The 27,665-nt window shown below is 41.4% G+C and overlaps 1 protein-coding gene across 3 annotated transcripts; it reads right to left on the reverse strand.

Annotated features, from left to right (window-relative positions):
• btbd7 (BTB (POZ) domain containing 7) lies at window positions 1-27,058 on the reverse strand. Of its 3 annotated transcripts, none has more exons than XM_086274678.1 (11): window positions 26,664-27,058; window positions 20,184-20,429; window positions 15,143-16,294; window positions 10,250-10,458; window positions 9,707-9,782; window positions 5,970-6,130; window positions 5,713-5,856; window positions 5,092-5,281; window positions 4,204-4,382; window positions 4,050-4,115; window positions 1-3,546 (listed from the first exon to the last, which is right to left on the reverse strand). In XM_086274678.1, exons 2-11 carry the CDS (start codon window positions 20,281-20,283, stop codon window positions 2,788-2,790), a joined length of 3,036 nt encoding a protein of 1,011 aa, XP_086130804.1. In that variant the 5' UTR covers window positions 20,284-20,429; window positions 26,664-27,058; the 3' UTR covers window positions 1-2,787. The 3 variants fall into 3 exon arrangements, with proteins under 3 accessions (XP_086130804.1, XP_086130801.1, XP_086130803.1); XM_086274675.1 differs by having other exon boundaries at window positions 3,711-4,115; window positions 26,664-27,057; XM_086274677.1 differs by having other exon boundaries at window positions 3,711-4,115; window positions 20,202-20,429; window positions 26,664-27,055.
• Window positions 27,059-27,665: the final 607 nt, after the last annotated feature.

Raw genomic sequence — 27,665 nt, forward strand, 5'->3', positions numbered from 1 at the left:
ATTAATTCCATAATATCAAACCAGTTTATTTTGAGGATGCCCAAGTTGACCACTGTTATGCACCGTTTTGAGGCGACAGTAGAAAAATAGATTCCGTGAAACTAAATGCAACTTAATATCAGTCTACAAACATGGTTTCTATGATACCATACAGGCACAGTGTACCTGTTACAAATCAACACAAGCAATCACACATTTCAGATGGTTCAATTTCAAAAGGTGCTAAATAACACTATGTACACAAAACAAGCTACATGAGATTTCAAAGAATTATTTGATGCAGGCTGGTAAGCTGGTAGAAAAGAGCTTGCATAGACATCAAAGTCACTTCTCCAATAAAAGCCCAGCCGCAGGCAGGGGAAGGCACTGACTTCTCTACAGCAAAAGAGCAAAACAAGGACTTTTACTCAATGGAACATTGTCCTGGAAAATAAAACAACCACCCAACACGAACACGGGGAGGAATCTGGAGTTTTGCATTTTTTCCCCATGAAGCAACCAAGATGGAAAAATGATTTTTCTGCTTGGCAACTCTATCACTGCTAAGCATAGAGCTAATATCTTCAGATCCTCAACATATTCCTGTTACTTTTAAAGTAAAAGGAAAAAGGGGTGAAAAGTGTTCTACAAACATGGCAATCCACAGCACCTACTATATCAAACAAACTGCCCTAGATGCATAACATTTAAGAACAAAAATAGTTTCTGAGACACAATCTTTCTGTTTATACCACACATTCTTAGTGAGTTTTCATGACAGAGACAAAGTACACAGTGTTGTCCACTACAGTAAAAACACAGACCTTCAACGACCACTAAAATGTGATAGAAACCATTAAAAATTCATCATGTGGAACTCAATTCATTATATACAATTTTCATTGGAGATATGAGCCAGCAATCGCCAACTTTTCTTCAATATAAGATTCCTTTTGTTCGAGATTCATTTGTTCCTTTTTCCCTTCAGCTAATAAACAGACGGCTCCTACAGTGCAATGATACTCGTATGTGAGGTCGAATGCCAGCTGTCGGCTGTTACAGGTTTTTAATTTGTGTACTTGCAGGGTTGTGGAGCTACAGCTGCTGCGGCCCATTAACAGTATATTTAAAAGCATCAACACTGGCTCTGCACATCCACAATCTCCGACGAGCTGGCGAGATGGAGACATGGTTTAAACATTTGGGCATGGTTGAGCCCACCTCCGCCATCCAGAAAAGCTGCAGTGTCTGTGTATCTTTAATGTGGACAACAGTCAAATAAGCAGTTAACGGGGGTGGCATTATAGAGACATCATACTTGATTGAATAAAGATAGCTAAAAGTGAATATTCCAAGCGCTAGTTAAGGCTTTAGATTTGATTACTTACTTTGAAATGGGAGGAAACTAACACGCTGACGACCACTCTCTGCCAAACACTGCTTAATCATTTCAGACCTTGATATGTACAAAAAGACCCGACCAAACATGGGAGTGTACAGTACTGAGATTGTGTTAACACCTAGGTGTATCAAAGTTATCCTTGCACAAAGACACGCTCTCTCACACACACAAACACACACCTGGCCTAGCTGCAGATCCAACAAATCCCCAGCGCTTGATCTGATCGCTGTACAGACATTTTCAGTAGAATAAGGTCATCCACAAATGTCCTCTCTCACATGTAGCACACAGCAGGAAGCAGTCTGCTTCTGAAATACTTTGTGGTTTAGGCAGTGAAGCTGCCTGGATCTGACATCATACAGACTGTCTAATACCCAATAAGACTGAGTCAGGCTTTTGCGTTGACTTGCACCTCTGTTGCGTGATGTCTAGATAAATTCAGCGCTGCATGTGCGAACACGGCTTATGTCATGGCAACCTGATATTTTCCACTATATCTCAGTAATGAACCTGCCCATGATCCTCCGGCCCCGTGTGAAAACACCAAACTTCTGCCTTTAAGCCAGACAGTGAGGCTGTGATAGGTTACGTCTGACACAATCAGACGCGGTTACTTGAGACTGACAAGCTCTGATGGCCTACTTCCAGTCGGATCCAATTCCTGCTTTGTGTGACCAAACCTTGGCCTTTTTTTTTTTTTGTTAAACTCAACATTAGTGCAGAACCAGAGCAGGAGGAGAAGAATAGTCAGGTGAGTTATAGCCATGCTAAAAGAAGAAATGGAAATACCAGTTCTGGGAGGGGAAAGAACACTGACAGACATATTTACATATGATTTTATCACAATACTCTATTCCCAGACTGTGTGCCATTGTTCATTTATGTAAACTGAGATCTTTATCCTGTGATCTTCCCATTCTGTGCAAGAGACAAAAGAGCCAACCAATGTAATCTGTTTTCAACCATCATTTTATAACTGAGCTTCATCTAGTGTTGCGACTTCCTCACGCAGAATTCATGCAGCATAGAGCTAACCTCTTTCTTAAGAAATGCAAGAGACCAATCTGTCCACAGAGAGCCTAAGAAATCCTCTAAACCTGCGGGACTAGGCAGACTTGCATTGACAGCTAACCTACAGCTCTTACCATGCTGACTGCGTGATGGATAGCACAGTGTGATAGAGGTAGGACAAAAGGACAGATTCTATAAATAGCAACCATCGACCACCCCTTTTCCCTGCTTCTCTCAAACTCTCTCTCTCTCAGACACACACACGCACACACACACACACACACACACACACACACACGCGCGCAAACATTTAGTGCTTTGCTATTCATTATGATGGACAGCCACTCATCTCTTTTTCCCTTTTCTTAACCCAACCCCTGGTCTTTAAACTGGGGTTAAAGTGCAGATTTCTTATAGGGGTAGTCAGGTTTGCTAGGTGACCTGCGGTCTCTGACAATCTCTTCACTGACACTGTTTCTGTGAGGCTGCTGGAGTGGCCCTGGGCCTGATGATTCTCCAGCTAGACCCATCTCTTCTGGGGTCTCTCTGGGTCCTGGGTGTCTCTCCTCATAGTTGTCCATATTCCCACTGGGGGACCGTAAATGGCCTAAGCCATGAGTCAGGTCTGTCTCATTTGATCGCCCCTTTGAAATATGTCCCATCCTAGGTTGGGCTCCAGAGGGGCTAGCAAGGAGACCATCATGCCTCTGAGAGGTTATACTGAGGACATCCAGTCGTAGTGGGTCTGAGGCAGTCCGACCCTGTGTATGGCCCTGGGACTGAGAGTCAGAAACATAAGGAGGAGGATAGGAGCTGGAGGCGGTGCAGCTGTGGCTGTAGAGGTCTGGTCCAGCAAAGGAGGGCAGTGGGTGTGTGGAGGTTGGGGTTGCAGGTCGGCAGGAAAAGTCATACAGGTCAGGGAACTCAGCTTGAGCTTCCAGTTTGGGCTCAGGAGCGTGTCTCTTGCAGGAGTGGCCATGTCCAGGTCCATAGCCATGGCTGAGGCGGGAAGAAGGGCAGGGCCCATGAGGCAGGTGGTGGCTCTGAGGGCCTTCCCTCTCCATTTCTGCCATGTGCTGCTCCCTCAGAGTCATGACCGAAACACCTAGCGCAATGTCAGGCATGAACTCCCTCATAACCGGCTCCATGCTCATCTGCATTGGAAAACAGATAAACATTTATGACAGAACCTGACAATCAAGATATTCATATCCCAAAGCATAAGCCACTAGGAACATTTGACTCAACAAAAATAAATAAATAAATAAAAATAAAAAGCATGTGGCACAAGGACATGCACGCACATATACACACTCACCACTTGCTGGTCTGAAAGCAAAGCTCGGCCCATAGCCTGTGGGTTGGTGCAGTCAGGGGGCTGAGGCCTGGGCACAGAGGAGTAGTCTGAGCTGCCATGCTTGGTGGCTGCATGGCGCTGGATCAGGGTGCGGTTGCAGGGGTAGGAGAAGGAACGGGTGGGGGTTGGCAAGGGCACGCGAGGTCGCCACGCACCCTTGAGCTGTGCGTGACTAGGTGTGGCAGGGGGGTGGTATGGGGGAGGTGGAGGAGGTAAGGGAGGGTGGAAGCCTGCTACTCCTTCCAGCTCTGTGAACATGCTATCCATGGCTGGACTGCTGTTTACCCGACAACGACCCACCTGGCGCAGGGCCAGTATTGGACTCTCATCTCCAAACCTTTCATCTGGGAAGAACTTGTATGGATTCTGCAGGTAAAAAATAAAAATCATAAATCTCATCCTCCAGAGATCTCCTCCTCCCTAACCCTGGGAACACGCTCTGCTTTCTGCCTACCTGCAGTAGCTCAGTGGCTCCGTCTGCCAGACCAAACTCCCTCAGCACCCGCAGCTGCAGCTCATAGCTGACGGTGGCTCCCTCGCCACAGTTGAGGGCATACGCTCTCTGAACCTGCTCTGTGTGTCTTAGCTCATGCAGCCTCCGAATCATCTCCTTTACCACAGATAACTGAGGCACTGAAAAGTGAAAAAGAATACAAAGTCAGACATCAGAGTAAAATGACGTGAGTCAGTTAAAGTCTTCATAGTTTGAGTCTTAACGTTGTAATTTAATCAGGGTGCTCAGAGAATCCACTGAACGGCATTATGTTTACAGATACTTGAGCAGTTTCTCTGTTAGTCAGCAGTTTCTCATAACACTTAAGTCAAGCATGTGCATAATCCAGCCCGGGGGCCAATCACGGCCCTAGGTCAGATTTTATATGGTCCCTTGCTCCTACCCTATAAAATGTATTATTCATGGCCCGCCACCACAAACAGAATTAATAAAGTGTCATTTCTCTTTTCACCTCATGGTAGCAGCACCAGTAAGTCATGTTTAAAATGAACCTGAGATGCTGATATTCAGCAGCTTCAGCAGATCCTTATGTTATTTTATTCTCGATATGTGAATGAAAGCAGATTTATTTTGTTAAGGTTCAAACACTTGATCACCATAATTCTTGTGTTATTGAAAATAAAGTGTTAAAAATTCATAATGTCTATGCTTTAAAAACAAGATGAGAAAGCTTGTTGGCCCCTCAATGATATACCATGAATAAATATGGCACTCTTATAAAAAAAATAAATAAAAAAAAAAAAAAAAGAAGAAGAAGAAGAAGAAAGGTTTGGACACCCCTGACTTAAGTCAACCATAACTGTGTAGCATCTGCGACACTGCTCCTACCTGGAATTTCATTTGCCACGACTGATGGAGCTGTGGTTGAGTTGCTTGCCATTTGCTGGTGGTTAATCATGTGACAACACTGAGGCACAGCGTTGTTGACCATGTAGAGTGTGTCCGGGACGTTGGACATGCGCACTAGTCGCAAACGCACTAGGTCTGTCTGCTCGACCATCATTTCATCAAGAACAGACTGAGGACACATAAAAAAAAAACATAAGTCCTATGTGCAACTCAAGGACATGGGGAACATTTTGCAAATTAGTTCCACTTGACTGACACTTCATCTAATAATGACACACTGGTCTATGGATATGTCATAAATATTCATGGCCTCGGGAAGGCCTATAAGTTATTAGGAAAGTTTGCAAACGGACATAAAGCAAATTTCGGTCAGACTGATAGAGGCCACCACTGAATACTAAATGATTTGTATGCATAACAACAACTTGGCATGGGTAGTTTTAGCACGTCTGAGCTATAAACAGGTCGACAAATTTTACATTAGCCCGCACCCTTTACAGAAACTCTGCTCACTTTGGCGATAGCTATATGGGACACAAATATTCCCCCGGTTTCTGCCCTGTCTATAACCCCCATTAATCATAAATAAATGAACCTTACCTTAGCCTCCTCCACGTAAGGAGAGAAAAGGCGTGGACGCACATAGATGCCTGCATTTTTCTGACGCAACCAGGCATTGGCTTTACCCCCCTCAGCTGTGGGTAGCATGTCTGAAGGAGGGGTGCTTATCAAACCCCTTTTGAGCTGTGAATAGTGAAGAATGTGGATCAATGCTCAATCTATGAAGGTCACAATAACTCAGAAACACCAGTCATAAAAGCACAGCAGCTGAGAAAAGATAGATAAGTAACACTGACTGCGTCGGCGAGGACGTCACTGTTGGGAGGTAAGATGTGCTCTGTTCGGATGAAGGGCAGGAGCGGAGACAGGATCTCCTTCAGCTCCTCCACATCCAAGTCTCTCCTTTTCACTCCCCTCTTGTTTACGCTGTGGGCTGTGCCACTCAATAGGTTGGGTTCTGGGTAAACAGGAACGACCACGGTCAGATATTATAATGATTGTAATGCTTTTTGTGCGTCAACATTTATAGTCAGAGTTTACATACACACATCGTGGTAATTTTGGGTTTTATATGATTTCTTTAAACTGTCTTCTTCCAGGGAATGACTCTACAGTAAACCTCTTTAAAGACTTTAAAAAACAAGCCTTAGGTGCACAAATTTGAATTTATCTTGGGTTCTCTCTAATCTACAGAGACAAATAGCAAAGGCTTAAATAAATACATACAACCCCATTAATATTTAGTTAAATATTAATTTGCACGTTGCACCTCGAGCAGATGCTTTTTGTAGCCATCAACAAGTTTATGGTATAATCCTGTCTGGATATTTTACCCCTCTTATTGGCAGAATTGATTGAATCCGTTTAAATTGTTTGGTTTCCTGACATGGACCTAGCTTTTAAGCAAAATGCACAAATTTTAAATAGGGTTGAGGTTGGGACTTTAGTAGGCAATTCCAAAAGCTTAGCGTTATCCTGCTTTATCCAAAAAATGTTTTGATGTGTGTTTGGGATCACAGTCCTGTTGGAACACAAATGTCTCCAAATTTCAACAGTCTTTGAGATGAAGTTGAAGAATGTGGAGGTAGTCCTCCAAATTTTTCAATGTATCAGTAGCACTGGCAGCAAGACAGCCTAACAGAATGATGCTACTGACAACATACTTGAAAGCTGGTGTGGTGCTTTTAGACTTGAAAGCATCACATTTGATTGATTGATTGGTAATTTATTTCAACATGTGAACAATATACAAGTACATTTAGAAAGAAATAAGAGAGAAAAAAAATACTATACAAATTACATACAAAAAAACATTCTGATTAATTTACATGTTGAAAGGGAGTGGGAAGAAGTATACACTTATTTAATCCCACCCCTGTCCCATAAATTATCAGTGAATATTTAGTCAGCTTCCTTACTGATATAATTTGTAATAAAAATAGTGAACAGATTTCTGATATACTATATACTATAATATCACATCATGAATTTTTTGTTTGTTTGTTTTTAAATAGAGACATTCACTTAATTTAAATATTTTCCTTTTCTTTATAGATCGAGAAGATCATATTTTTATAACTCTTTTTGAACAGTTTTATGTTTGGACATTGCTTTAATTCCATATTCAGTTTGTTCCATAGTTTCACTCCTTGAACAGAAACACAAAAGCCTTTTCTTGTAGTACGTACCTTCATTGTTTTGAAGTTACAAAAACCCCTTAAATTATAACTTCCTTCTTTCAAAAAAAACATACTCTGAATATTACCTGGCAGTTCTTTATTTTTTGCTTTGAATAGAATTTGTGCTGTTTGGAATTTCACTATATCGTCAATTTTCAATATTTCAGACTGCAAAAATAGTGAGTTTGTATGTTCCCTATAACCTGCATTGTGGATGATTCGAATTGCTTTCTTTTGAAGAGTAAAAAGTGAATGTAATGTGGTTTTATAGTTGTTGCCCCAGACCTCTGCACAATAGCTTAAGTATGGTGAAACCAGTGAACAGTAGAGAATATGAAGTGATGTTCTGTCGAATACCTGTTTTGCCTTGTTTAGTACTGCAATGCTTCGTGATACTTTGGAATGAATATATCTTACGTGAGCTCTCCAGTTAAGTTTTTCATCTATTATTACCCCCAGAAATTTATTTTCACTGACTCTTTCAATATCAACACCATTTATTTGAATCTTTGCATTTGTATTTAAACTACTATTTCCAAATAACATCAGTTTAGATTTATTCAAATTTAATGATAATTTGTTTTTATCAAGCCAGAACTTCACTTTACTTATTTCATTAGTCATATCCTCCAATAAATTCTGCAGATCATCACCAGAGCAAAAAATGTTTGTATCGTCAGCAAAGAGAACCATTTTTAATACTTTGGACACTTTACAGATGTCGTTAATGTACAAGTTGAAGAATTTTGGACCCAAAACTGACCCTTGGGGTACACCACAAGCAATGTCCATACATAAGGAGCAACCACCATTTATTTTCACAAACTGCTTTCTGTCACTTAAATAACTCCGGACCCAATCTAAAACTACCCCTCTGACACCATAACGTTCCAGTTTTCTTATTAATATATCATGATCTATAGTGTCAAATGCCTTTGTCAAGTCTATGAATAACCCAGCCACATATTGCTTTTTGTCTATGGAATTTGTGATGTATTCTATTGAATCTAATAGTGCCGATGATGTTGATCTGCTTGATCTGAATCCGTACTGACTCTCAGTGAGTAGTTTATGTTTATCTATAAATTTTTCCAGTCTGTTTTTAAACAGTTTTTCAAGAACTTTTGAGAATTGGGGTAGTAAAGAGACAGGCCTGTAGTTTGTGAAATGGTGTTTGTTTCCAGATTTGTATAGAGGTATAACTTTTGCTATTTTCATTCTGTCTGGAAATCGACCAGTTTTACTTTTCTAAACAGCTTTGTCTTATGTGACCATAAAGCTTTCCTCCAGAAATTCATTTGGCTTGTGGACAGCTACAAATTACAGTCGAGTTTTGAAGCTTCTTTTTTGGTTGGCACCCTCTAAGATGCAAAACGCTACCTTGTCGACAGTGACGCTGGTGTTGCAGCAGTGTCCAGTTCACGGCAGGCTCGAGCCTTGGTAGTAACGAGTTTCGTCTCATCTCTTTTTCTTCTTCCAGACATTAGGAAAGTGCTGACACATCTAAATAATTTTTACTTGAGTACAATTGTTTGAACTGGTTATCCTGGAATCTGCAGTCGTTTAAAAAATGGCTCCAAGAGACCTTCCCAACTTGTGTAACTCTGTGACTCTCCTTTTTAGATCTTCACTGAATTCCTTGAACTTTCCCATTGTTCATTGTTCCAACTACTGGTGATTCCAATAAGTGCTCAACAAAAATCCTTTTTATGGTGCAAAGAGAAACTACCAGCTGTAGTCAATTATCAACTTCTCATGATCATAATCATAATGAGAGGTTAATAGGGCTTGGCCTTGTCAACGTTAAGGCTACTGTAGAACTTTAAGCACCGTTTAGTAAAAGATTAGTAGGTATATTTCCAATCCAAAATAAATTCATATTTTTACCCTAAATTCTTGTTTTTTAAGTCATTAAAGATGTATGCTATGCAATCATTCCACCCTGGAAAAAGAACAGTTTAAAGAACTCTTCTGATGAGTGGATGTAAATATCTGACCACCACTTTAAGTATGATAACACTTTTAGTGCTTTTACATCAACCTTCTGGCTGCATTTCAAACCTTTCGCACAAGATCGTTTTGACAAATTATAGGGATCTTGAGAAATCAGGCTGCTCTCCCTTATAATATGAATACCAATAACCTTGATCATGTACCCCTCAGAAGAGCATTAATTATCACAATAGCAACAATGACATGACAAATCAGATCGAACCACTTCCTGTTGAATTTATGGGGTAAAGTTTGGCTCTTTTTTGCTTTTAAGTATATTCACAAGGCTCTAGTAGGTGGTAATTTCCTCAGAGCAATTAGGGGGGCTGCTCAGAGGGTAATTATAGAGTGTATTATCTTACCCCTGTCTGCCATCCTCTTAATAAGCTGCTGCTCGCCCCACTTAACAACATACTTAAGAATGTCCTGTTCACTCGCCTGACAGAGAAAGAGAGATATAGGACAGAGAGAAAGCAAAAGACAAAAATATTATTAGGACAAGGTTAGATATTGTTGGGAACAGAACAGGGAAGGTATGACACGAGGATAAAGTGAAAATGCAATATGTTCAGGCAATGTCCCATCAAAGCTTGGGTCTGGTTTGTTTGGGTAGTTGGATTACAACACTTCACCTCAACCATCTGGTGTAAAGCCCAAGTTGCTTGGCAGTGCAGATGACAGCTCAGCTTTGATTAGGTTCTGGGTTTGAAAGAATTTCTCTCTAGGGAACTGTTTTTCAACTCTGGAAATTCTGGAGACTCAGCGTGTGCACGTGAACAGCGTCAGCACATGTGGACAGTGTGTGACTGGGGCAGGGACTGTGTGTTTGTATACAATATTTTCATGCAACTATCACAGATTCCCAAACACTGTGAGGTGCTATAAGTTGAGAGACGTTTCCTTACCTGTAGGTAGTCAGACTGAATTGCACTGAGAAGGTGTTCTTTGCCAAGTTCGTAGAGAACATCCGAAGTGACAACTTGACTGAACTCCTCACAGAGGAAGTGCATGGCCTGCCTATGGACCCACTTGGAGCCGTATGGTTGGGAGCTCCACTTGAGAATGGGGACAAGAGAGTCCAGAGACAAACTCTCCACAATAATGTCTTCACAGCCTGGGAGAGGCAACGAGACAGACAAGCAGAAATGTATCATATTCTGAAAAGAAGTGCATATATTGAAGTCAGAAAGATGTCACTTAACCTTAAAAAAGAAACACTACAACAACAAAAAAGCCTGTTTGAAAATGTATTTTAATGATTTAACTAAACAATTATTACAGTACGGCAAGTAACGCTGCAGCCTCTGCCAAACCATCAGTAGTTTTGACTCATATTCACTGACCCAGGGAGTCTCCCTCTAGTAGCCCCCACATCCTCCATGCTGCGTTTCCTAAATCAGAGCACATACCAGAACAGCAGGCAGCGGCTTTACTCTAACACACCAACCCACAGAAATGCCTTTGATACCTTGATGTGTTTCAGTCTCAAGCTGCCTTCTCTTAACCGTGATAAGTAAACACAGCAGCTTGCGGAAATGTGCTGCCGGTGCACAAGCACACACTTTGCAAAGGTGTACACACAGACCACTTGTGTGCATAAATCAAAAATGCATTAAAAGCCACAGAAGGCTTAGGGAATTATGTGCCTGGTGCTCTAGTCATTTAAAAAAAGAACCAAGTTTTGCAAATTCAGCCAACAATGGCACTCAAACTCTTAACACTTAATCTAACACGGATCCATTTATGCAGAAATAAAGCCTCCATGTCCACTTGGATTAACATATGATCGGTTTGGTCAAGCCATCTATCACAGTTCCAAACGAGAGAGTCTTAGTGGCTCACATTGAAAGTTCTTCTCCGATCATTAACACAAAGTGGACATTCATGAAGATAAAGCCGACTGACTGATGTCCAGTCAGAGCTGTTCTGAAGGGAAATAAAAGCTTCCCAGCTTCCTCATTCCAGGCGGTCCTGTCCATCAGTTCATCGTTGGAGGAGCAGCGGCGGCAGCAGCAGCACTCCTCTGGGAAAATCTTAAACTAGAAAATCTAAGCTGCTCTTCCGCCCTCAAACCACCACTTTGAACATAAACGCCGGGAAATTGGACACCAGACTTCAGAGCGATGACCCCACTGATACTTCAGCTTCATATCCATGCAAGCTGTGTGTACAAATTTTTGATTCGAATGGAAAAGCAACCATAATGTACATGCACAGCTATGAACCCTTTGGGTGTTTTTGCTTGTAAATGCAAGTTCGAGAAACACAAAGCAGACGCCCGCAGTCTTTTCAGCTGAGGCTGCATCATTAAGACAGATGTAGCTGAAATGTGGGCCTGCATATTTTTTTTCTCCTTTTTATCTGCTTTAAACAGACTGAAAAACGGGAGAAGATTTCCAGCATCTGCCTCATTGCCCACTGCTGGTCGTTTTGCTATTCATCTTCTAGAAAGTCCTCCAGTCTAGTTCAATTTGATTTTATTTATTTATTTATTTTTCACCCTCCCCTTAAAGCAGACACACAGGCATACGTCCACAAAAGCAGGCAATTCCCCACTTGGGACCAGTGGCACAGGAAAGCAAACAGCTCTGCTCTCTGTTAGCCCATTCGAATTCTCAGTGACAGCCAGTCTTTTAAAACGCAGCACTTTTTATTATGAGGTGGAGATTAGAATCAGCATTATATCTAGTACTAACCCGCCTCCCCCTCTCCACGGGTGGTGCACCACATTCACTGGAGCTTAGTCGACTGACAAGAATATCAACAGAACAGCAGGAACAGCGACAGTCAGCTCTACACTACACCAACTTTGGAGTACGCATGAATTTTGTCATGCTGTCATGATTTGGAGCTCTGTGTTTATAGAGCACAGTCTCCAAAGCCACTTAAAACATCAACTGCACTCAAAGGCATGTAAACAAGCATGTGGATGTAAATCATCTCAGCCAATCAGTCAGGAAATGGAGCTTCAGTCAAAGCAGTCAAAACACAAGATAGGGCACTGAAATCGCTGGTCGGTCAGAGAGCAAGAAGGGAAGGCAGCAATGAAACTGCACTGAAGGGCTATCATCTCTTCAGCGCGCTTGAAAAATTAATAAGGCTTTTAATACTGGTTACTATTTGAGTGAGATGTAGTCGTAAAGGGAAGCCCATCTTGAGAATTAATAAGGAAGAATGACAGAGAGCTCTACAAAAACCTCCAAGGGCCAAACCTCCTTGTAGCCGGAGGGAAGCAGCCAAGGAGCACGTAAAGGGGGATGACAGTGTGACAGATGAGAGGGGGCTCTTTCTATATGAAACCCCTGACATAAACCTCTCTGCTGTCTCCTAAAGAGACGTCGCAGCAAAACAGTTGGATGGCTTCTTACAAATTTCAAGTCTCATAATTAACCCAAATTAGGCAGATAAACACACTTTTCCAAAATGCACAAAAATATCTCTAGGAATGAAGTGATCTCAAAAAGTGTAACAACAGGAAGTTAAAGAGTAGAAAGAGAGACTTGGATAAAATAGCATCAGGTTAACCTAAACTATTTCACCACATTCCACTTTGAGGTTTGACGGGAAATGATTTGAGCTGTGCAGAACAGACGGAAAGGGAGCAAAGAGGGATAAAAATACCCCTCGATTAGGGGCTTGTTGAGAAGGTGGGGGGGTGGAGGGGGAAGACGAGGTGATGGTGTGTGGGGATGACACCATATGCCTCCTTGTTGCTGGCTTAAGCTGCCAGAATGACCCTGAGAGTGACACCCAAAGCTTGAGGGTGGGAGCTGGTGTCTAACCAGTTGTGTGTCCAGTGCTATTAAAATCACCACACAGGTCTTAAAAAAGGTAATCGACTCTCAAGCCTTCAGTCAATACAGCAGCTACACAGTATTGATCCTCTGCTTTTAAAAGATTTTAATACCAGCATGTTTATTGCAATAAAGTGCTGTGTGTTAAAAAAAAAAAAAAAGATGTACATGTATATTTTTTATTACTTCCTCTGTAAACAGAATGTGTGGTTTCCTCTTATCAGCTTAAAGACCCACACCTACTTTAGCACATTAAGATTATGACATGGACTATATTTGTATTAATGCTGCAGCATAAGTTTGGAGAGAAAAAAAAAAAAATTCTGGCTACTCTATAGTGATCTCAGCTTTATAAAACAGTGTGCCAACAGAGCATATAGACTATGTTATATATCTGCAGCTGCCTCACCATAAAAAAATAACCTTTGAGCTACAGAGGAGTGAAGAATTGAAAGAAAACACTCACAGGCTTTTATTGTGAAACGACAGTGGTGAAGCTGTCAAATCGCAAAGTATATTTTAAATATTCTGGATGTAACTGTAAACGAGTGTCTTAAAATAATACTGGTTTGATTTCATTAGAAAGCACAAGGCAGTCAAACTCTCTGGTCTTTATAGCTTCATTTCAGTATTAGGCAAACTAATTTCCTATACTGTGACTATGAAGATCATTATTGGCCGAGAAGACACGATAAAGTAAGAAATTGTGTTTTGTCACTTTTGGATTCACACGGGCCAAATTCGGTAGTTTTGCATGTATTTGAAAAAGACTGCTTTAAATACTGCATACTTGAAAAGGTTATTCCGATTAAAGTGGATTTTTGTTTATTTGTGTTGGAAACTGCAAAACGCTCAGGTGCCACTTTGGAGGAAGTGCAGTGGAGGAAGCGACTGGCTCATGTAAAAAGTATGGCTTTAACCTTTGCTACCAGGGTCAAAAAAAGAGTGTAATCTGAGTAAAGATAGAGCAGAAATGAAGTGTTGACAGAAGCACCTCATGTAACAGAGAGTGGGGCTGTATGCCTCCAGAGGGAGAGATAACCTATATCAGCCTGTTTCTAACACCCGTCACAGCTAGAGTAATCTGCAGCCATATTAAGTGCAGAATATTAAGACACTGAGTCTGGTAAAAAAATGACATGAATGCATGAAAAGAGACGTTATAGCAGGGTTGAGTTTTGCAAGGCATCAACTCACGTACAAAATTCTATCCTATTATGATAAAAGTCTAGCTCATATTATTAAGTTAATAGAAAATGACACAATTATGACAGGCTGGACAGGCAAATTGACTCTAAACCTTATGATCAGGCTATTGAACTACAGTTGGTTGCTGTTAAGGTTTTAAGCAATTTGTCGTAGAGACCTTGCCAGCACTTTGACTCATGTATTCTGCAGACAGGAAGGAAGAAATTACTTAGGAATGAAACTAAACAAAAAAATTTTGAGGCAGATTGTTTATCTGGGACTTTTTTTTGCTCATTTCCAGCTCCATAATTTTAATCTTGTACTCTGCTAGAATTGATTCACAGTTCGACATAATGATTATTTATATATCCGTATGTTATACTGGGCTGCTGTTCAGACTCTCTGCTACTATCTGAAACAAGCCCCTCTCCATTTAAGCCAACGTTCCTCTGGCTGGCTGCCCTTTAGAAGGAAGATTTATGGCAGATGGGAAGGGCTTCTGTCCTCACAGCCAGAGCTGTGTGCCCAACATGACCATATTAGGAATATGTCACTGATGTCACACAGAGCCACGAGTTAAAAAAAAACAAAAACAAAAAAAACTGTATGAAACAAAGCATTTAGAGCAATAAGAAGCCGGAGCTGTTGGCTCACAGGGATTATTCACATATAAACCAACCCACATTGGCCATGTTTATTATGAGCATTGACTATCCTAATAGTATCAGTAAGACAGAAAATAAGCAAAATAAGTCAAAACAGAAAAATGTGGTTGCTATCACACCCTATGTTGTTGATATTGTGACTATGACTTACCTTGAGCCAGCATGCTAAACTCCAAAAACAGAGCAATATGGTACAGCTCCATGGCCTCTTCAGTGCGTGTGCTGGCCCCACGGCTCCCTGACACTAGGGCTTGCACCTCACCGAGGCTGCCTGCTGAGGGGCTGCCACGCAGCACCAGCCCGAGCTCGACGACATCCGTGTACATGCAGTGGAGAATAACCTGCACATATTTTCGTGGTATTATGGACTCATCCAGCACTATGCGGGTGGGTGTCTGGAGTGTGCGCTCTGTCATTTCCTCGCCTGTGCGAATACGTCGCTGCAAAAGGTTCCGAAAGAAAGGAGAGCGTGCTGACAGGATAGCTTTGTGAGCCCTAAGGTCCTCGTCTGGGGTCCCTGCAGCTCCTGGGGCCCCATTGCCTCCTTGACTCACTGATGTTGCTGCAGCCACAGCTCCTCTCTCATTACAGCTCTCTATCATTTCAGAGTCTGAAGAGAAGCTGAGCAGAGCGTCATAGTAGCACATGTAGTCAAACAAGCCCTTCATGTCTGCCTCCAAGGAGTTAGGTGTACCAAACTCCTCGCTTAGCTGCACTAGCACATCCACATTCTGAAGCCTCGTATCCCCTGCTCCACCCACCCCAAACTCCCCAGTGTACAAGTAGTGAAGTAGGGCGGAGAACATGGGAACATCAATGCCAGCCGTGTCAATGTCCATTAGAACCTCTGCTCCGTACCCGGGAGATGAAGACAGCAAGGTCTTAAAAAAGGGGCAACGGGGAGCCAGGATGGCCCGATGAGCTGGAAAACAAGTACCCCGAAAGATGAGGTCCACATCTGTGCAGTACTTGTGCTGGTAGAGAGCGGCTAGATCCCGCTGCAAGCTAGGAGCCTCTGGACGTGCGAGGCTGGCCTGGAAGCTCAGCTCCTTGAGGGCTGCCGTTCCCTCATACTCCTCCACCAGGGCGTTTGTGTCACGGACGTCCCACCCTGACAAAAGCTCACGCATCTGCCGCGCATGATCCGCTGAGCGGCTAGACTTCCTCCTTTTGATGAACCTCCGCTTGAGAGTCGCCAGACCAAGACTCTTCTTCTTCCTGTCTGCCGGCCGCTCATGGCCGTGCTCCAGGCTGTATAGCTTTGACTCCCAACCATATCCCTGCTGAGAGTAGGATGAGGTCCCTGGAATAAAAACAGCTGAAGGTTAGCCTAAAAATTATTGTGTTTTAAATACATCTAATTATAATAGAAAGAAATTAACAGTTTTACATTACAAAAAAATAATTAATGGTGGGTGGTCAAGCTTTCCCTTACACACACACGGCCCTTTTTACATTTTTTAGTTTTCATATTGGGAATTGTGACATTTAGTGTACATTCATAACATGTTTTAGGTTTACCTGACAGTCCTGTGACAAATGTGTTCATGCCCCCCCCCCCCAAACAGCAACTATGGGTCCACAGTTTGTAAAAACGAAACAGTAAAAGGTGGTATGTACAGAAGTTTCAATGCAATTCAGCCACAATTTAGGCAGATAAACACCTTTTTCTGCCAGCTGAAAGACTTTCTATTCTTGGTTAAGCAATTTTCAGACACTCTTGCAGATCACTTCCAGTTCTTTCTTTTTTTTTAAAGACTGTCTTACACAAATTGCATGTTAAATATACCCAGATTTTCAGTGATGTTCATGTAATGGGATTGTGAGTAGGGCTGGGCCATATTATACCGTTCACGGTAATACCGGTATAATGTTAGGCAATGATAGGAAAATGAAATATCGCGATAGAATGGGAGTAAAACGCGCATGCGCAGTGCCTTTGTTTTCATACGCACATGGCCGATTGTTGAGTGAAACAGATGAACCAGAATTGGTTTGTAAAAATGGTGCAACTTCCGTGATGTGGAACTGGTTTGGTGTTTGTCCGTCAGATACACAACAAAGCACATTTTTTTGCAGAACATGCAAGCGGCCGTTGTTATTGTCATATTTGTCGGACTAAGATGCTCTTAAATCTGGGAGTAATCTGGGTCCTAAACTCCGTATGCTTCAGGTCAAACAACACTGCAGCATCACTTAGAGTTAAAAACTGTCTAAATTCTTTCATCTTTAATAAAACGATCAGCATTGCTGCTTTACCAGGTGTAACTATAAAGTTTAACTTCCAGGCATCCATGAAAACAAAAGTTATTACATTTAACGGAGTTAGAAGTTAGCAGGAAGCTAGCGGAAGTTAGCTCGCTAGTTTCGCTAGTTACCTAAGCATGATATTGCATGTTCTGACTGAGAGATTTCTGAAAAAAATCAAACGTACAGCTCTGCTATCACTTCCAACATAAATGAAGACAGGAAACTAAACAGCAGTGACGTTTGTAGGGTTACTGAAGTTGGGCTAGCTGGTATATAATGATGTGCTACGTGATCGCTAGCGACACAGCTATGTTAGCATAACATAAACAGTGAAGCTGGAGGACGAACACTAACACTTTTCCACTTATAAAAGTTAACGTGAAGGTTCTTCATGGTTAGAGACAAATGCAATCGCATGGCAGGATGCTGTCAGGAGAACAACTGAGATAATCCATCCACAATACGAGGTTAGTCATTAATATACTGCAACAACATGGGAATAGAGCAGCTGCCAGAGAATTCAACATTAATGAATCAATGGTACAGAAGTGGAGGAAGCAAGAAGAATGAGTTTAATAAAGTTTGATTTATCTGACTGCTTTGTTTCGCTTAATGTGCCTTATAATCCCGTGCACCTTATGGTCCGAAAAATGCGTACTGCACACTGCAGTTTAATGTTGCAAAGCACCTCTTTTTAACTTCAGTGGATATTATACATGGTTATGCTCAGGATATGTCAGCCCATTTCTACTGGAAATGCCTTTTGGTTAAACTTTCAGCAAGGAATTTGCATTTGCACTGTTACATTTTTATAAAGCTTTAATGTACATAAAAACCAGCTTCTTGTTTAAGTGAAAATAAATGGAAGGTTGTCTTTTTGCGCTAGTAATGTTGTGGAGTTGTATTTTGTCTCGCATCAATTATATCGTCGGTTATATCGTTATCGCAAATTTTCAAATATATATCGTGATAAATATTTTTGGCCATATCGCCCTGCTCTAATTGTGAGAGCTCGATAAGGCGTCCATGGTGTAGACCATGTATATGGATCACTTCCATTTCTGTCAGCCCAACCTTCCTGCAGCTTCTTTTACCATCATATGCCCCCCTCCCTTTTTTTGCCCAACAGACATGTTTTTTTCCTGAAAGTTTTCTTGCTCAATAATATTTTGTTGATTTTCACAGTTCCCTTTAAATGCTATTTTTTAATGCCATTCTGGGCACTGGAAATTGTAAGCTGGAAGCACTTTGATATCTTTTTAAAGCTTTCCCCTGCCTTGTAGGAGACACTTGGTTTCATTTTCTCATCCTCAGTCTTTGTTAAGAGGAACCCACGGTTACTGAATCCTGGATATGTTTGAAGAGTCAGAGAATTTAATCAAAGAGAAAGTCCTAATGGTAATTCTTCTAAAAACCCCAATCAAATTCTACAAGTGGAGGGCTTCCACAACTTTTGCACAAGCAAGCCACAGTTATTTCTCAGGTGTTTATTTTCAATTTTTTAGGATCAAGAAATAAAATGAATTTGAAAAGAGGTTCATTTTAGAGCTCCTTTGCTGCAAGAGCTGTATTTGTTTCTTTTTTTTCCCTTGTTTCAAAAGCAGCCTGCACCAGTTTACTGTTGTATATCTGTGCCCTGCTCTATCAAGCTAAGGACACTCATGCCTGACCCAGCTACCAAAACATCTGGATCTAGTTCAACAACTGGAAAAAAAAGGAAGGAAAAAAGTCTTTTTTTTTTTTTCAGACCAAACCTTGATCATCACAGACCCAATTATAATCCCGTCCTACTTTAGACTCCTCCATCAACGTAGGTCCATTCATGTATTTATGCCCAATCAATTACACTGAATAGCAGTTATCTTTTGCTTGAGAGGCAGGACTTGTACGTCAGAGGAACCTCTGCCAAGGAGATCCTCTCTGCCTGCCTTTCTCTCAGGATCCATCAGTGTGACCCAAATAGTAATCATTCTAACACTGTGAATCATCTATGGCCCCGGCCAGCTCAACCAAGCAGCTACAGAGCTCAGAGCAAACGGGAGAGGTCTCAGGGGCTACTGAGATAATTTGGCTCTTTGCAGTGCTTTCACTTTGAAGTGGAAACCCACATAAACCCCAGACTTAAGTCATTCTAAAACTGAAATAAACACTTTTTTTAACTTAAGAAAAGACTTATTTAAATTAATCTCTGGAGCAGCTCTCCAAACGCTCTGGCACTCAGGACTGCAGGGAAAGCTTTAAGAGCCATAAACTAGACTCTGCCACTTTCTTCAACAGCAATCAAAAAGAGTGCTTAAATGTCGACAATATGTACATACAAGCAAACCACTACACTCCATGTCAGACAGGTTTTCTGAGGATACAGGTACTAACTGAAGGCCATATGCTATGCTCTTCAACAATGACAGTAGTGAAATTGGAACAAGACCAAAAGCGAGAGAGAGAGAGAGAAAACCCCCCAAAAAACCTCTTCACATTAAAAACTCAAAGTGCAGCTGTCAGCCCATTCAGGCCAGAAAGTAGGCTATAGTCAGTCACAGGGCTCACTTCCTGTCTACAAGTTAGATTTCAGTTCTGACAAATAAATACTTAATGCAATTATTCGTCAGCCTTAAACAATAATTTAAGTCCATATGGCACAGTAAAGTAGATCCACTGCTTTTTAATGAATTCAGTTGTACTCAAACGCTCTGTTTAAGAGCTCTCATGCATAAAAATGTTCACCTATTGCACCATTAGTTGCCATGGAAGCAGGTTAATATAATGTAATGTGTATAGCAGACCATCCCATTATGTTTGTAGAGATATTTTTTAATCAAATCTGATTCTTGACTCTACTTTGGACATGAAGAGAAATTGGGTTTTTCACCAGTAATTCATCTAACAAAAGACATTTTGCCATATTGTAAAAAAAAAAATAATAATCATATACATGAACTGACCGGTGATGCACTTAATACCTATAAAAGTCTGTTGTGCCTGTGAACCTCCCCCTATCCGTGGGGAGCACGAGTGCGGGTAGCTGGATCCATTGGCACCCATCCTCGGTTCTCTTCACTTGCTATTTGGGGGTCCCCCCTCGTGCTGAGTCATTCTGCTCAGACAACGTATTCCTCTCAGTCGTCAGTTGCGGGTCAGGCACGGGTCCTCTGAAGCATCCTCAGAGCTCCAGGCCCAAGCTGCCATGGCTGGAGGAAGAACAGAAGGAGAGATATTTAAGCTTAAGAGTGACTGCAACATTGTGAGATTGGATTTTTTTGGAAAGATAATGAATGTCAGTGTTAAGGAAGGTGAACAGAGGAGCACTTAATATTATCTATCGCGCCGTTTCAGCCACATTGATTTCACGGCACCGATGAATCATAGCTGTCTTGCCATTTTACAGGTTTGAAGTGCTAAAAATTGAGTTTTTGTGAAAAGTGAAAATTGCATGGTCATTCTCCTATCTATAATCTTCAACAGTGACTCCAGTTAACAGAGACTTCCCTATCCTCCCCTCAAGAAATGACAAGCAGTCAACTACAATGTAATCCAGATGTGGTGGGGGACTTTCAGAGGGAGGTACAACCCAGAACAAGTTACTCTGCTTTTGCCTGTTATCACCTTAAACTAGAAGTAGTCTAATAAATGATTTGGGTACTTTTCCAGTTCAGTCTGTAGCCAGTGAAAACTCTTTAGTGTAGATATGTTTGACTGTAGACTTAATCCAGTATTGTAACATATTATGTTATGGGGTGGGCAACAAATATACAAATATAGAACATAGCATAAACATAGCATAAATATGTCTCTTGACAGTGATTCTACAATACAGTTTATACAGGGGGGTGCTTCATTTTCAATCCTTCCTCTCCAGGAAGCTGATGAATTTATTTATCATGAAACTGTGGTTTCTTGATAAATAAACGACAAGAAAATGAATACAAACCAAACCAGAACTTTGTACCTTGCATTACTTTAAAGTATAGGAAGTCTAATACATGACCTGGGTACTTTTCCAGTAGCCAAACTGATCCAATGGGTAGCCAACATTTAGCCAAATCAGCTCCAGAGATGAGATTAACACCCATTTTAAGGCCTGAGATATTAACACACATATACATCCACACACAGCCGGTCCTGGTGTGTATTTGGCACCCAGAGCCATTATGCTCGCATGGCTACAAATCAGTGTGGTCTTAATGAGGTTATACTCAGGTGGATATGTTTGGTCTTTAAGAATTTGATCAGGAAAAGTAATTCCCCCTGCAAATTCTGGTGGACGCAGCAAGTGATCAGCAGAACATTATAAAATAATAGCTTTTCATATCATTTAAATTATTTTCTACATTAATTTTCTATCATGATAAAAGAAAGATAATATATGATTGGATAATGGGTATTTAACTTCTATTTTATCAATGAAGGGAACATTTATGTTTTAGATTACACAAACCTTAACAGCCGACTTTATGCAAATCAGTTCTCCAATGTGACAAAAACTCTACCAAACAGACATCTGAGCACTCAGTTGGTTGTTAATTCATATGTTTGGGGGACCAGCTAATAATTCAAAGACAGAAGCTGTGCTGCAGATGCAGAGTTGAGCAGCTTTAAGTTGCTCTTTACAGTCATTACCATAACTTATTGCTGTGAGCCATGGCAATGGCCAAGCAGTTTTCCCTCTTCTCTTTTCATGCTGTCACCAGCTATGATCTAAAAGAAAACAGGGCACCTCATTAACTGAGTGTACTGACGACTACTCAAGCTAACAATTGCAAACTGAGTCTATCTGGCTTCATTTCGACAAGCATGTAGACTGCAGTTATAGAGCTGGATTGAGGGGGTCAAGCTTTTCTTAAGATTTTGCACTCGTTACTCTTAAAATGTTGCCCAAGCTTCAGAAAGTCACACAAGCCCAAAGAGCAAACCAGAGAGCGTGCAGATGTCTGGAGACGTGTATGCCGGATATGGGAAGTATAACAGCGGTTGAAGTCTGCCCTTGGCTGGTGCGAGCAAAGCTTTAATTGCAATAACTTTTATCAGGATGTTATAAAAAACATTACAGAGGTGCAAAAAGTTGGAAAGACTTTAGGACTATTGGGGTTTTCCCAAGGAGGTTGAAATCCAGCAAAGACTTTACCAAAAAACAAGGTGGGATCATAAAAGGTCATTAAAAAGAAACAAAGGAAACTCTGTCATATAGTGTCCACTAAAAGAAAGACCACTAATCAAAACAGAAGAAAACTATAAGTCACTGCTCTCAGGGGAGCAGTGACTTATAGTTTTCTTTTTTTTCTCTTTGCGTTTCATTAGTTGAATCAGATTGGGTTTATCTATAACAGTAAGTTAGATGAAGTTTCGACTGCAGTTTATGAGTAGTCAATTCAGAAATGCAGGCAAATCCAAAGATTTTTGCAAACTACTTCTTGCAACCAAAGAAGAGGAGAAGATTCCCAATTTCCCTCTGCACTTACATCTTGGCATGAATGCGTCCCTTTATAAACATTACTAAGAAATTTGAAAATGTAATCCTCATTGTGGTCCTTTAAATAACTCAACACAAAAAGAGTCACGTATATATTCTCATTTAGTCTCTTTTGTATATTAGACCAAACTTAGAACTGGAGTGTGATGGGAGATCTGCTTTATCTCAGACTGCTGGTTTTCCTGCCTACCATACTAATAAATCATAGTGTCTGCCCCTGTAGAGAACCACTCCACAACCTCCCAAGGGTTCAATGGAAAACCACAGCCTCTTACTCCACACACAAATAGTCACCAGGCAGTCACACTAGAGCACTCCAATAAAAACATTGGTTGATCTTTATTTCATTAGACTGCTTTAAATAAGCCCCATCTTCACAGGGAATTAATTTGGACAAAATTAGAAATTGAATTTGAATATGTAGGAGAGAGGAAGCAGCCCTTGAGATATATACTGTCTTGTTTACAAAAAGGCAGCGGTGGTGGTGGTGGTTGGGGTTCTCTAAGGAGCAGAGCAGAGGCAGAATAAAACAAAGCAACTAACGCATCCATTGAACACCACACCAACTTCCCAGCGAGGCGGCTTTAATTCATTCAAATTAGCGAACCAAATTTAACTTTAGCTGCAGTGCTGAATTCTAAAACCATAATTTAGGGCAGAGACCTGACTCATAATGTGCAAGAAGCATTTTGGCCATAATCTCTCTGATGTCAAACATTAAGACACTTTCCTGCAGTTTAGATTGAAACACTGAGGCGCTCTGTTGTTGCTCAGGCTGGGAGCAGAGGAGGGCAGTGCCACAGACGGGGGAAGGCAGACACCAGCCGAGCTGGACTATGCGTCCCTAATGAGAGGTGACAAGAGACACTCCCTGCCCCCACCTACCTCTACGCACACGCTGTCATGGACACATATGCACCCTATCAAACCGCTCACCTTGCCTCAGTCATGGATCACTTTTATGTTATTTTAACAATCAGCCAGTTAAAGGGGCTTAAAAGACAAAAGAACAGCCGTCCACTGAACATACAAAAATTACTTGGCACGCGAACAGGAGCGATGTATTATTCAAATGACTGTCAGGGCTCTTTATTAATCATTTATGTGGATATCCTCATCGTGGCTAGAGAAAACGGAAGAGGTGGGTACACAGGTCTTCGGTCCTGTACGCAAGCCCAAATTTTAGCAGCACATTTCTATTATTTCAGTGCAGCCTTTTCACAAGTCGTTTCCATAAACCTGAACTCATCTGCTGGAACACACACGCAACCGGCGTTTGAAGTCAAAGTGGCAGCGGTAATTAAGCTAGAATGGGCTTGACAAGATTTCGCCAAATTAAAGGTGATGTGGAGAATTACTTGGCTAGCATCGAAGATGATTGAGAATTTCCCATTTCATTCCTCTTCGGTAATTTTATAACAGCTTACTAATCTAAAAAGGCGCACACGTCTGTGCTCAAACAGCTTGAAGAAACCTGCGCGCTGTGTACTCTACTAGTCCCACTGTGAATCTTGTGAATAAAACTATGTCCGCTTTTTGATGGACGTCTTTGTTTGGTTCAGTGGCTAAATGCCCTAATCCTCTGGAAAGGAGCCAGTGCCACAGTCAGGCCTGAATGAAACACTGAAATACTCTCCCCAAACACTTTCCTGTCTGCAATTACACAGCAGTGTCATGCATTAAAGCTCTCACACACAGAGCTCTTCAATTTAATGTTTCCAAAAGGTATTTTTATTAGTCCAATGCTGACATATGTGTGTATCCATTTCACAATAGGAATCACAGAAGAAACAAAGTTTATGTTTCTGATTCACATACAACAAGAAAAACAAAAGATGCCGGCTTTGGGGGATGAAAAGAAGTTTTACTGTCACAAAACCTGTTAAATGACCTCTGGGGTAAGTTGCCCATTACGTCTTTTGCTTACAGAGCTGTACAGAAATACAGCTTTCAGTTACAGATTGTCTGACTCTTTTGATATTTGATACAATCAAGGGTGCTCTGGAAGGTCATAAAAAAGCAATGCAGCAGTGAGCAGAAACCAGAACTCTCTAACACAGAGTGACCTCCATGGCACTGATGTGTCTGCACACATCTCGCAGCAAGATACCCGACTGGAACAGCCACCGAAGGTTGGTGGAAAACAAAATAAAGTCCGCCCTTTTAAAATAATAGTCATATTTTGTCTGAAACAATAACCGGAGAACGCAAATTCAGAGGCAGAGCAGACCGCTTATGCCGACAATGTTTTTTGCCAATCAGGTAAATCAGCATAATGTTGTGTCAGGCCATTCAGCTGATTACAGATTCTGGCAGGAGAGCCATGGGAACCTAAGGAAAAATCAGAACAAGCTAGAAAACAGACAACACAGTGAAATGACAGAAACGGAGAGAGGAAACAAAAGTCCCCACGATGATGACTCATGGTGAGCAGCCTCAGGATTAGCCTGTGTCAACTAACAATATGAACCGTAATGGTGCATATTTGACATTTCACTGAGTACGCTGTCAGCTGATTACGTTTTGCTCTAGAGGCCATGAAACAAAATGGCAAATATCAAACACAGCTACCTCAAAGTTAATTTGTTTTCTTTCAGACCTTTGATTTGAATACATGATGGCAACTTATCCAACAAACACTGGACAGATGAATGTCATCCTGTAGGTGTGCTTGCAATGGAAAACCGAACAGAACCATCATGTGAAGTAGGCATACACTTAATGACTGCGCAAACATAACCCAGTTGTCGATCTTCAGAGAATGAATGGCAACTCAGGACACAATGGGTGCTTATTTTGAGTGAGATGTCAATGCTCATTGTTGGGTTCTCCATCCAACTGGCCAGGGTAAACAGCATTCAGGGTAAAGTGCGGCTGACTGAGTGGCAAGTATTTGCAAGCTCGCTGCCTTTTCATGCCAGTCATGGATTTCTGAGCACTGTAACACTGATAATTACATGTCATTATACAGCTCTGAAGCACTGACACAAATACTTAACCCAGCGAAATGGTAAACATGAGCACTAAAACGCACGGGGAAGGCACCTTTATTCAAGTGAGGAGCTGCAAAGACAGACAGGCTGCATTTTAGAAAAAGATGGAGTTAACGGACTGACTGCTGAGTCTACCCGCAATTTCAGTGAGATTACCATGGGATTATCGCAGACTGCATATGGCTCCTCATCACTTACATGGATGCTAATGCCAACAAACATCACATACGTTGTTAGGAAAAAATCTCGCTACAGCAACACTAATTTTCTATTGGATGGGTTAATGTCAGATACCTACACAATTCAAAGAAGTCATTGGTATCTAAATCTATTATGGTAATAATTGTATGACTTGTGGAAATTATTACAAGACCTAGCCACGCAATAAGTCTTCATCTTTACACAGCGGCTACAATTGCGGTTTAAGCTGTCCCCAAAGCTCAGTCTGTCAACTACTGTGTCACACAGATGCAATAATCAGCAACATGTAGGTTTTTCTCCAAAGTGACACAAAAATCACACTTATCCTGAACTTTTCTACCAATCCAGCCACACGCAAAACGAAAACAAATAAGAGCAGTCTTCTCCAGCCCGTATGAAAATAAATCTAATTATTTGCAAAGGCTTTGTTAGCCTGCCGTTATCACGGAGCTATTGTTGCTCTCTGCTCGCTGCTCAGCGGAAGCTTTGGTTAAAAGTGCCTTTAAGAGCAGAGAAAAAAAATAAAATTAAAGCGGATTGTTTTTCGCGGCTGATAAATAAAAAAGGGAAGTAATGTCCAAATTGTATGGCGACAGCCCAGCAAGAGGAGTCATATTCACCACAGCCCTGTAATTAGTAGCATATCCTAAGAGGCTAGGGTAAGCTATCTCTGCGGTGTCGCTTTGACTTCAGCCCTCGGAAATTTACTTTGAGCAAGATGAGATGCAACTGTTGAAAAGCGGTCGTTAAAAGATATTTACCAGAAAGTGAGGAGCTTCGCAGGCATTATTTTTTCTTCGTTTCCCCTCGTAGTTTAGGCAGCACTCCGATCCAACTTGTCTCAGGCAGGGAGAGGGAGAGAGAAAAAAAATGCAGCTCAACACCTTCTTTTCCCAACTCTGCTCATTACGCACGGCTCGACGTCAACCTTTGGTCTCTAATGTGCAATAGTTTCCACTTGCATCGACTTTCCGGTGATTTTTCAGCATCTACCTCGACTAAAAACTAAACCCAGACCGTTTTAAATCTCGGTTCGGTTCGGTATTTCCCCTTAGTAGCACAACGCCTTGTTGGGTGGTTGTTATGGCCTATCCCAACGCTACCCGTTTCAAGTTAGCCAAAATAAGAAGGAAACTTCCGGTCATGTTTTTCAAAATAAAACCTTCAAACGCGAGAGTTTACTGCATTTTCGTTGTGCAGTAACTTGCGACCCAATGAAAAAGCATTTCACATCCCGCGTTTGATATTCAAATTTTGCACAAATTCTGCAGGTGTCGAATAAATTTAAAAGGCACGCTTTGCTCGTGCTCTGAAACGTCTTAATTTTGGAAGTAAAGTCTATCTTTCTTTGCGTTTAGGTCAACTTAACACTCTCATTGCCGTATGCCGACTGTTCAAGAGGCCCGTCAGTACTCACAGCAGATTGTGCAATATACCGTTTGCGAGCGCCCTCTAGCGTTTAATTGGTTGCAGTAGTCAGAAATGGGCTACGTACGTGTCACAATCATATGGTCAAGATAGTACTTCTCAGCTTCCCTTTATGTTTTATATAACTGATGACATTGTCAGTAATTCTGCAGGAGAATCGGGAGCTGTGACGAACAGCGGTATGCAATTTTAAGTATAATATTATAGAAAATGTTCCAGACAATGCAACCCAGCGCATGGTTTGTCTATTAACCTTTCCCTCTTTCATTTAGAGGCAGACCTATGAGATGACGTTACTGTGATGCAGGCTGCACCACCAATTTTCGCCTTGATTA

Source organism: Aulonocara sp. 'chitande type north' Nkhata Bay, linkage group LG19 (assembly GCF_057382095.1).
Source record: "Aulonocara sp. 'chitande type north' Nkhata Bay isolate Kocher_YH1m ecotype deep benthic linkage group LG19, A_spYH_male_GT1.1, whole genome shotgun sequence".
Classification (NCBI taxonomy): Eukaryota; Metazoa; Chordata; class Actinopteri; order Cichliformes; family Cichlidae; genus Aulonocara; species Aulonocara sp. 'chitande type north' Nkhata Bay.

Bases quoted from the DNA above. Each gene is read 5' to 3' on its own strand.
- btbd7 (XM_086274675.1), bottom strand. From the start codon at position 20,283: ATGGGTGCCAATGGATCCAGCTACCCGCACTCGTGCTCCCCACGGATA. The intron at 10,459-15,142 runs GTAAGTCATAGT...TGCCTCTCCCAG, and splicing joins GTTTAGCATGCTGGCTCAAG to GCTGTGAAGACATTATTGTG. The intron at 5,857-5,969 runs GTCAGTGTTACT...CACTATTCACAG, and splicing joins GTGACGTCCTCGCCGACGCA to CTCAAAAGGGGTTTGATAAG.